The following is a 12,135-nucleotide window of genomic DNA, read 5'->3' as shown; positions in this document are numbered from 1 at the left end:
AGTGTTTCAGAATCAGTAAAAGGTTCAGTTTAAATGGCGCTTTCAGCTGCCAAAGTAAATCAAGCAATAATATTTCCACACCAGAGCTTTGTGTGAGCAGCTTTGTTCCTAGATGTTACAACAAAGAAAAAGAACAACATGAACCAAAGGCAAAATGTCAAGTAGGACGGCTGGGTAGGGGCCAGTAGAGTGAGGCGATACTAAATGGTACCAGCCTCAGGTCATGTCAGCACTGCTATTACTTTCATACCCACCATTCTGGGCCCAGAAGGTGTTCAAAAGTTTCATGACTTCTTATGTAACAGAACACGTGGTTCACATAAGGCCCAAATAAAAGAACAGGTGACATCATATTTGCCAAGTCATGAAAAGAAAAGTGCTGCAGAGGAAAAAGATGTTTTAAAGATGTTTTAAAATCGAAACATGTGTTTAATATAAAAACTATAGTACGGCAGAGATGCATTTAAAACTTAAAATGTACATATTTTATAAAAGGGACAATGCAGGGTCTCCTACCAAAATAAACTATACAATTAGACATGAACCGTCTTAATGCCTTGAAGTCTAAGTAGGTGGTTTCATGTGCAGTGACACTGCCCTCTGACTGTTCTATCACATCTGAAAACAGAGCTATTAGCCAGTGTAGTCATAGAAACCCAAAGGATTTGAGCTGCTGAGAGCAGAAGAGAAAAAGAGGCAGAAAACAATAAGGAAAATAACTTAATTCATATTGGAAACAAATCCAATATGGAATATGAGTGCCATTAGTGCCCCCTGCAGTAGATCAACATTATTTACCAGTAGGCAATATTTACAATTAGAGATTACAATTATGAAATACAATTAATCTTGATTAATCACAAGTGTAATTTATCATGATCTACCCTGATTATGTAACAAAAACTTTTTCTATGGATGTTGAATATTAGAATGATATAAAATCCCATTCATTAAAGGTCTAAAAAATGTTATATGCCTATGATGAAATTATTTTGCCAAGTAGCCAATTCTGCCTCTATATCATATGGAAATATTGATGCTATTGGAGAAAATTCCCTGGATGATGTAGAAAGAAGATGGGATTTGAGATAAAAGATAGAAGATAAAAAGAAATAAGATCTGTCCAGGCCAAAACACTTCATTCCAATTAAACCAGTTATTATGTATCAACACCAAACTGCAGGAATTATTTTTCTGTTTTGATTTCATTACTCTGATGTGGCATTTATTCACTTGTATGTACGTATTTCTGTGTGTGTTCTACCTGTATGAGCATCCAGAAGAACTGACTGAGGTGGAAGTAGTGAGAGAAGAGTGCCAAGGTGGCACAACTGTCCTCTGAAAACACCTGACCTTGGAAGGTTGACACCAGGAAACAGATCTGTGGAGAAATGAAAAATGAAAGATACACTTTTAACAAATGTCTTTGAGATACACAGTTATTGAGCTTGTGCCTATTATAGCATTTACTATCTGTGCATATTTTCCTCCTGCAGGAGAAATACTGGATTAAATGGCCATCTCAGCACTCAGGACTCTGTACTTCCTGCAGTATCAGCGGGCCACAAAGCACATGAAGACACATTTAACTTGCTTTTTGATTTATACATTATTAAAGGAGACAGCAGGGTTCTGATTTCGGGTCCTCTCAATTAAGACACCTTATCCTGCAGACCTGTTACATTAGCAGGCCGTCGGCAGGCAACAGCCAAAACAACAAACAAACAAAAACATGAACAACACTGATTAATGTAGTCCTTCATTTGAACCCACACAGAGAAAGAGAAAGATTTGTAGAAATGTGCCGACAATGCATTTTCCTCAATAACAGAATAAAGGGCACTACAGATGCTTGTGATGCAGAGTTGTTTTGCACCCACAGGCTAAAGTCGAGTCTGAACACATTAGGATCTGATCAGTGATGAGACTTGAGTTGTAGTCAGGGGTACATTTCAGGACTTTTTATTAGGTTATTTTAAAGTGTACATTTCAGGACTTTTTATTAGGTTATTTTAAAGTTTTATATATATGTATATGTATATGTATATGTGTATAAAGTGATGTAATTCTTCTTTTTGTTCCTTTTAACTTAGAGTACTAAGAAAAACGAGTAACGCTCATTTGCATCAGACAGTCACTATGGCGACCAGGTAAATAAACACAGGGACCAGTGACAACATGTTTTCCTCTTTTTTAACACATCCACACCAGGTGTGTATTTACCAGCGTGTACCTGACTTGTTTTGAGCTGAGATTACCTGTAATAAAGAATAATATTAGGTGACTTGCCCTTCACATGAAACCACATAGCAAAGGTGATGTCAATGCCAACTCTCCTCACATGCCCTTTTTTCTCTTGTTTTTCTTTCCTGATGTTTTTTCAATTGGTCATCTTTTCTTACATTAAAAACATACCAGAAAAGTCTGTAATAACCATCACTGGGTTACCCAGCTCTTACTACTAAGACTGCCTGTAACTATTAGCTGAGTTTATTGGAAAGTCAGGGGAGTTAAAAAAATATCAAATTAAAAAGAATCATGAGTCACATTCCCATTCATGTTCCAAGTCCTGCAGAGTGAATGGGATGGCACAGGAAGGACTATAAAGGCTGAACTGCCTGGAAACCTGCCTAAGTGGGGAAACTGGTCTATTATGGGAACATAGATTATTCAGCATGTTTGTGGGTTTTTTGGCAGGGGATGAAACTCACTTAGCCAGAAACATGGACTGGCACAACATTAATCTTCTGAAAGGCCAAAACAATTGGAAAATTACCAAGAGGAACAAAAACATCAAATCAATTACAGGATGTGTGACGCATAGGCAAACATGCGAACACAAGTGTTATTAGGGGCGGATAAACCATCAGTGATTGAACAGAGGTGTGAGACACAACACTGTGCTCAATCAAATGATTTCGATTAGATGTAAACATATGCTAAGCCTAGGAAAGGACTTCAAAACAAGATTTTACTCTGTTTTGGTTAGAGTTAGTTAGTTAGTCAACTTCAAATCAAATCAAAGTTCAAAGAACATTTGTGATGTTTTACTTCCTGACTCACAAGTGGTTTTGTAGTTGAGTCTTTGGAGTTTGAAGCCAGTGTTTAAATTATGAGATAAGTTTAATTTCACAGTATTTAAGTCAGAATCCAAGTCACAAAGAAAACATATGAGCAGAGTGAACATGAACGCCCCAAAGTTTAAAGTCCACGTCACTGAAGAAAACTGTCAATCTGTTGAAAATAAAAAGTTTCTGGGTAAACATTCAGTGTTTGAGTCCAAATCCATACATTTAGTTTAAGTCAAATTCAAGTATTTCTACTCAGAGTGAGAGTTAAAGTACTGAACAGTTTCAGTACTCACATTATAGTCAGTGACAAAAAGTTCAGGTTGAACCCTCAGGGTTTGAAGTCCAAGTAAAGGATGAAAAATTCTAATCCTGTCTCATTCTATTGTCCCAGGTATAGAGTTAGTTTACAAGTCATTGAAAAAAGGTTTAATTTATGCCACTGGGGTTTTCAGTTGCAGAAGCTAAAGAGAGGTCAACTCCTAGTTGAGTCCCAGAGGTTTGGTGTCAGAGTCAGTGAAGAAAGAAAGTTACAGCTACTAAATAAATAAAAAGCAGTCCTAGTCAAGTTCCAGAAGTCATAGCCCAAGTCACTGCAGTGGCATGACTTGATTTCAAATTATACAGACTTTACAGTAAGGCAGCAGTTGACTTAGAAGGTCTGTCTCCAAGAAATGCTATTTTTTATCTATTTTTGTCTATTTTTTGCAGCATATTAAGAAATATACAAACTCTGGTGTCCAATCATAATCTAATACTGTATACTCTTTCAATATTAGACCTCAATAATACTGAGTCAATGTGAGAGTGAGCGTCAGTCACATGACTTTTATGGTCTGCTGATTTTCTTTTCAGATGGAGTTTCAGCTAGAATATTTAATTAACAGGTGATAAGATTTGAAATACAGCTACGTCATTTGTTGACAACAGCTCTCAGCCAGAGAAAAATTAAGGAGCTGAAAAGCATGTCTCTGTGTTGTAATGTAACCAGACTAAAAGGAGTTTTTGTGTTTTACGTTCGAGTTCAATATCAAAAATCAAAACCGGTTGCGTGAGTCAACAGAAAGCAGGGAAGATCCCAGTTGTATTCGAATAGAGATTGTCTCATTCCCTGTCTGTTTTCGATACATCCATCCATGCATTTTCAGCTGCTTATCAGTTAACGGATTGCGAGGGGCCACCCAAATCACACTGCACCATACCAGCCCCCCTGAACCTTCCTGCGGATTGTGAGTCCACTGGAAGGTACCAACTGCCTTAACCAGGATTCAATCTTGCCCAGGAGGTGAACCCTATGGTTCCACATCAGTGACAGAGACATTGCCTCTGGGCCAAAGCACCTGCTGTCTGTTTTCAAAAAGTTTAAATACAGACAGTGAACACCCAGGGCCTTGACCGGCTTCCAATGCTTCCAATGCCTTTTGTGAATAATATAGGACATGCTATTGTTATCAGTGACTGGATTCAGGTTAATAATGCTTTGTGTCATTTAGTTTGTATAGATTTTCTGTAGTACATAAAACATGACAAATACAAGACATAAATACAAATAAATCTACCAGTAGGTTGAATTCTTCAACCATACAAACCAGGATCAGGTATATCCCAGAGTGGGTTGGGGCTTAATGTGATGTTAATCTACTTACTGGTACAGTAAACATCCCTACAAATGAGCATTTGTAGTACTTACTGTGAATACTATGTGGTCCACATGGTCACAGTAAGAAATAATAATAGTCAGAGCAGTAACTATTACATCTTAATTTAAGTACAAAGTTTCGATCACAAATGTCCAGAACTAATGATGCACAAATACTGTTACTTGTATTGGGAGTGATCCTTTAAATGCACAAACTTGAAAATATGCATCAATCTAAAGACCAGATACTGCGTCAACATTTCCACTAAAACCAGCTGTTCTTTGTTTTCATACTACAGGTCAGTGTTTTACTGTCCTGATGGTAAATTTATTTAAGTAGTTCAACAATTTCAGCAGTAAGTTAATTTAAATAGTATTTTATTCTATATTATACCAGTGATAAATAGTCTTATGTAATGCTGTGTCAATTTTAAAGACCTCTAAACTGGCTGTAAACACATTCCTGCNGTCTCCTCACTGTGGTTTAGCTTGAGTTTGTACTTTCACACTGCACATCAACCCAATTACACAGAAAGTTACTTGGTCAACTGCAGACTGTATACTGTCTAACGGTGTTGTAGCTGTGATGAAAATGGAAAGATGTTTCTTTGGAGGACAGGATTGAAAAGGTAATATTTTATGACAATAATCACAGTTCACCTCATTTCACCAGTGTATAACTAGATGTAATATAACTAGAAACATGGTACTATGACCCTCTCACTAAGATGTTATGATATATTATTAAAGTTTTATGGCTGGATAAATGACAATCAAACACATCACGGGAGAAGAAAATGATCAAAAATAAAAATAAAAGTAAATCCTCAGAAAACACTGTTGCAGTGCATGGCTCTGGAGAAAGCCTCACATTTGTAGGTCAAAAAACACAACTGAGGCCATTGTTCTGTGAGTGCTGCAGGGTGGATTAGCACTGTGAACTTTACGTAGGTGTGTTATAGGTGTGGTCCTGTTTTTCAGTGTGATATTAACTTCATAAAGATTCTCAAAGCCTCCACCTGTTTTCTTCATCAACCTGCCTGGGCCCTCAGAATACACAAACAGGGAGGGGCAGCGTCACTGTGCTGTAGCTGGCAAAACAGAAACTGAGGAAGCCACAATACATGATACCTGAATGCTAGGATTAGAATATGGAAGCCAGAAACATGACAACAAACATGACAACAAAAACTGTCAGATTTGCTTACATATGTATATGACTCATCTTTCATCACTTTACTCTGTAGTTCCACATTTCTTATCAACCCTGAAAATAAATCAGTTTGTTTTTAATTAAACTTGTCAAGATGAGGCAGGTCTCATTGATGTGGAACCCCAGGGTTCACCTCCTGGGCAAGATCGAATCCCGGTTAGGGCGGATGGTGCCTTCCAGTGGACTCACCACCTGCAGGAAGGTTCAGGGGGGTTTGTATGGTGTGATTTGGGTGGTGGTCATGGGGACTGCTGCTCTCCCAACCCGGTAACGGATAAGCGGACAAAAATGGATAGATGGATGGATGAATGGAAGATGAGGCAGAATATATACAAGGAAAAGGGAATCAACAAAATAAAGTTCCTCTGAATGACACAGTGATGTTAACAGATGGACTAGCAGCAGTAAACAGAAAAACGCTGCAGGTCCAACACACACACACACGCACACACACACATGCACACACACACACAGAAAGATAAACAGTAAGATTTTTGCTGCTGATCAATAGCAGTGTGTGCTAATGCTGAGGCAGCTTAGTGTACCACTCTGGCTAAAAATAGCCTCCTCTCCATGCATTACATCACTGACAGAATGGGGCATTGACTGTCTGCCTGCCGGACCAACCATCTTGCCTCCATCCAAAACACTCACCTAACGGCCACCTCTCCCTTCCTCCTTCCTCCCCTCTAATATTCACATTTTTTTCTTCATTACCCCCACATTCTCCTCGTCCTCTTCCTCCCTTTATCTGCCTCTCCTTCACCTCCCCCTCCTTTCTAACAGCTACCGGTCTGATCTAGCTGGTTCCAGCCAGAGCCTGCATCCAGTGAGTTCCATAATGCCTTTGTTCAGAGACAAATAAAAGGAAGATTGAGGAAATGAGAAAATACTAGTTCAATTATTAATCTCATCAAATCATGACTGAAACAACGCCGTCCAGTCCAGACATTTTAGGACGTCAGTTCAGTTTTATTCATCAATCTTTTCACCTCTCCTGATCCAACTTCAGTCCATCCAGTGCATTACAAGTAAATCAGCCACTCTCTGTTCTCTGTGAATCTGTTTTCGACATAGATATTATATTTCAGTGTTGGTGAAATATACATGTGCAGGAATCTCCGTTCTCCTCACGTGCCACAGCCTCTCACTTCATGCATGCGTGTTGTTTGTGCCCAGATGCACATGGGACAGCAAGTTGCAATAAACAGGTCACGTGGGTGGGCTGATAGTTAGGTTAGTGGGCTAGCATATGTGTGTGTGTGTAGGAGGAAAGATAAAAAAGTGGGCTAACACATGCACTGGATATATGTGAAATAAATTTAACTGAAAATAGGGGACAGTGGATTCCAACGCTGGTGTCGCCTCTACCATATTTTTGGACAGGACATTTCGAGCTTCACCATGGAGCCCACCGACGACAGATGTTTTGAAACACACATACCCAGTTGTCTCAGGTCAAAATCTGGCAGTAAAGTTCAGAAATGTTTGGTGTTGAACCTTGAGCTGGAGTGTATTTGGAGTCAGCTGTTTGCAAATAAACAGCCACCCTCCTCTGGTGTGTTTCACATCCAAACAACCACAACACCGCATCCACATTCTCTTACGTGAGAACGCTCTGCTGTGGTGAAGAAGTGTATCTGTGTACCTGTGTAGAACTATACAGGATGACATCAAGAGCCTGTATCTAAACTTCTGGGAATGACTCACATTCCTGACAGCCATTGACAAACTTGAGGCAACAACCAGTTTGCAGTCATTTGACACATTTTTTAGGTCAGGAGATTACAGAAACTAGGACAAAACCAGAGTTTGTTTTTCCTCAGTGAACTGTATTATAACATCAAAGTTGCAACATAAAGTATTTTTTTTATATACACATTATAAAAATTCTGCTTATCCATTGTTGCTGCCAGCTCTTTGATGCAATCTTCATTAACCTGTCTGAAATAAAAACTGTTATTCACTACAGTCTTTTTTCAAATCGATTTTAGACATTTCATAAACCTTATTACTTTGCACAGTTTGCTGTTTGCTACCAGTACTACTACAGTCATTTCAATAATTGACCAGTTTTGTAGAAATCTGTTAGGAATCTGTAGGAATCTGTTTGCAAAACCTCTTCAAACATTTACTAAATTTTTCTGTATCAGAAATACATAAACTCTGAATCCAGACTTGGAACTGGATTCCAAAATAAACATTAAAAATAATAGACACAAATGTAATTTTTAAAATCTTTTTTTGAGTGTCCAACCCCCAAGGTGTGTGGCCTTTGAATGATTATAGTTGGTGACCCCTTAAGGAAAGCTGAAGTACTGCCTCCTGATAACACTGGGTTTGCACATGCAGAGAGCTGTGTTTCCGTTCCTCCTCCATACTGACAATCTGAGCAGAACCTCCCACATCAACATGTTTAGCTGCAGTCCTCCTCTCAGGCTTCCTCTGTTATAACCCATTCACACTTGAGTCAAATACTGTCTGATGCTGCAAAGCTGCAGCTGCTTTCCATCACGACAGGACCACTTTCAAGAGGCCCCTTGAATTTCCTCTCTCAACATCTGGTGCGATCTAGTCTGGAGGCCAGACAGAACAGTCTTTAGACTGGGCACAAGACATGTACAGGGATTCATGTGCATACACCCATGGCTATGAAACCAGCTGCACGGGGTCAGCTCCCTGAACACACACATGCTGTGTGCTTCTGCTTTGCCCTCGCATATGCTGAGTGTGTGTACTGTATATTCCTCAGTGGATACGTTGTGTGGGTGTGCACCTAGCCACAAATAGAAAATCTACAGGAATAATGGTTTGACCACATTCGCCTTCTGCTATTTTGTTATCATGACTACATTTAAAAGAAACAAAATGTAGCACTTATCCTCAGATATTTATCAGAACACAGCATGATGCTCCCCCTCAAGGGGAGGCTAGGAATTCTCCCTCTGTAACACTAGAAAGAATAAATGTAAAGACCACCAAGTTTTTTTTCCCCACCACCAAATGCTCCATTCAGCCCATTAAAAATGATATCTATCACTGCATGTTTGCTGTGGGTAAATGCAACATATTACTCTTGGTTACATAACCTGCAATTTTAAAACCCTTAATAAGCAAAACAATTCACAAACAGTATCTGCACACAGAGTCATGTGCAGCATGTGTAAAATTTACACAACAAGCATCCGCAACCCTGCGTCACTGAGGCGGGTTTATGATGTAACCCACGTTGCACCTGTAAAATCATATGAGCATTTTATTGGGATTTACTATAATGAGAGTGATGTTTAGAACTGGTGTCACTAGGAGTGGGGATACTTGACATATAAAGATCATGAATGACTAATCAGTCTGAACATGCAGTTCTTTGTTTTATAACTTGTTGCGTTACATGTGCACTGATGACTGTGCCTTGTTTTAGCGAATCCTGGGGTTTGTCCGATAACATTGATCAGACTCATTCACAGAAACACAAACCAACCATTGATCTTACAGAGACTCTGTCTGTGTGAAAAGACAAACCTGCAGCAGCTTTAAACGGTCGCCCATGGGTGGCTGTAATGACACTTTAAGAGCTGAGAGTGGGACTGAGTAAACGTTTGTCGTTCCACTCAAACTGTGCCTGCTAAAGCTAGATGCACCAGGCTACTGGCTGTAGGCCTCATGTTTGACTCACTAACAGCAGAACTGAAATCTGTGTACCTATAATTGGAGCTCAAATTGCCAGATTTTTATTTACAGCTCTACGTCAGCAGTCAGATTCGGTAAACCCCCTTAGGAATAATCTCCTTAGGAAAATCTGAGATTTAGGTATTAACTGATTTGATTTTTTTTTTTTTTTTTTTTACCGTAAACAACAGTGCAGTGATTTCCATAGAGTCCTATCATGGAAATCCACTGTCCAACCACTTAATTCACAGCTACAGTTGAACTTAACTCAACTGCTCAGATTGTGGAACACCAGTGACCCCCACAGGTCGAAGGCAATAAAGGCTCATGCCCACTGTATTGCATACATGCCTAGGCTGGAGTGACTTACATGAGTAGGTTCACATACGCATTAAGTCATGTGCTATGTGACAGTCCTGCAGTTCATATTTTAAATATCAAAAATGATCAATAACATAATGCTTCACAAATCACACTATCTGTCCTAAAGCTCATATCTGAGAGTTTACCACTGCATACAGAAAAATACATACAGAGAGAATTGTCATACAGACCTAATTCTGATAAACACAGCCTTTATTCCACATGTCTTCTGATTGAGTAATGGAGCTAAAACACTAGGAAAACTTTAGGTACACATAAAAAGAACCTAAACACAAACAGAACCTTAATCCTACTTGGATCCACACCAGTAAAAGACTGGTTGGAATCCAAGTCACCTTTAGCAAGGTAAATATACACTGGCTGGACCACAGGACACTATCCTTTCATCATATCATATAAACTTGTGCCCTGAGACTATGATAAACAAAATATTGTAGTGTTGCACTTTTTTAGCAAATTAAAAACAAATGTTTCTTAACTTTTGACAAGTTCACTGTATGTGGCTATGTAGTGCAAAACTAATGGGAAACAACATGTTAGGCACATTCAGCAGCAGCTTTTGTACTTGCTCCTGACACAATAAATCATTTCAAAGTATTTTACAGTAAACAAAGACAGGTATACATTATATACTATGTTGCACTAAGAAGCACAATTCCTGCGCAGAGTTTGCAATCTTTTTCCTTTGGTGGATGCTCCTTTCATAACAGCATCTACTACCAGTTAACATGCTAACTAAGGAAACTCCCTTGGTGTTAGCAAAATAGTAATAATAATTTTCTTTGACTATGTGGCAACATTGTAAACTGTTGCAAAAATAATTTTGTAAAATTGTACAACAACTAGACAAATGCCCTCTACGTATTATCGACAAAGCAGCACAGCAGCAGCCGTGACCTCAGGGGTTTTGGGTGAAACTGCGTTTTCACTCTTCTAAACCAACAAGGTTCAATCCATTCTGCACACTAACCGTCTGCCAAGACAAGCTGTCAAATGCCAAAAATAGTGCAGGGACTTTGACAAGTGCTGTGTTTATCACGCACAGTGTCATCAACCTCTCCATTTCCTGGATGGCTCCACAGAAACAGGTGAAAGGTACCTGCGTCTGTGTGGACGCACTCGAACATGTAGGGCAACAGCAGACAACAGTGACTACTGTCACAGATAAAACAAATGTAAAAAGTGTTTTTTGTTGGTACATTTGAAATAGTTGACCCTAAGAACTCCTTCAGGGTTTAGTGTCACTATAAAGTAAGGTGAAGCAGAGGCAGCAGAAACACGCCTTCAGTGGAAGACTAGACCTGTGTTAACAGTGATTAAATTTTTGATATTAAAATTCAAAAGAAGCAGACATGTGGATATATACCTGAATATCTCCACTCAAAAGGCCTCAAGTCATTGCAGTGGTCAGGAAAAAGATTGCATGTTCAGGAATTATAGGGAGATCCTGTGGAGTTCTATGTTCCTTAAGAAAATGTAGACTTGAAAGTGTGCTAAAAGGAGCATCTAAATCAGTGGTCCTTTAATTTGACATTTGAAAAATGCATGTGTTGTTTTTATCTTATCAAAGATGATCTCTTAAACACTTAAACTTTACTTTAAACACAAAAAGTAGTTTCTTGCACTTGTGGTGTGAGCCACAGTTGCTCATGAGTTGAGAGCTGGTGTGGGTCTGGGGATAGGAAATGGATGTTTGACCCTTTATGTGGCCCTGGGACAAACTGGTTACAGCCAGATAGTCCACAGACCTAGCTCCAGTCAAGATGAATTAAACCATAGATGGCATGCTGTCCATGTAGTGTCATATGGGAAACACCTTCTTATCTAAATGTTACACATCACAGCAGTAATTACAAGCCATAAAAACAAGCATAGCAGTGGAAATCAGTTCCAGGTACTAAAAGTACTTTATTGACTCACACAGAGCCAGGAGTGTATGGTAGACAATTATAGTAAGTCTATAGTATAGTATAATATGTTTTTGTGTTGATCTGTGTGCAGACATTGTGCGGACATTAGAAGAAACCTTTTGAAACTGCATGTGATTCACTGATTCCCCCTCATGCATCAGCATCTCCTGTTTGCTTTAACACGTCCACAGCTTCCTGAGAGTGTGTGTGGAAATAGAGGAAAGTTCATGGAAATGCATAGTGGGTCAGCAG

At 39.1% G+C, this 12,135-nt stretch overlaps 1 protein-coding gene across 1 annotated transcript in view; it reads right to left on the bottom strand.

The window, feature by feature from the left end:
• adgrv1 (adhesion G protein-coupled receptor V1) overlaps positions 1–12,135 on the bottom strand; it is a 109,245-nt gene that overhangs the window by 25,592 nt on the left and 71,518 nt on the right. The window contains exon 89 of the mRNA XM_025053295.1: positions 1,265–1,381. Coding sequence (XP_024909063.1) covers positions 1,265–1,381 — 117 coding nt within the window. The remainder of the gene's footprint in view (positions 1–1,264; positions 1,382–12,135) is intronic.

This window comes from Cynoglossus semilaevis, chromosome Z (genome assembly GCF_000523025.1).
Source record: "Cynoglossus semilaevis isolate Cse_v1.0 chromosome Z, Cse_v1.0, whole genome shotgun sequence".
Taxonomy (NCBI): domain Eukaryota; kingdom Metazoa; phylum Chordata; class Actinopteri; order Pleuronectiformes; family Cynoglossidae; genus Cynoglossus; species Cynoglossus semilaevis.
The sequence above is the reverse complement of the archived record's forward strand: the minus strand, read 5'-3'. Positions and strand labels throughout refer to the sequence as shown.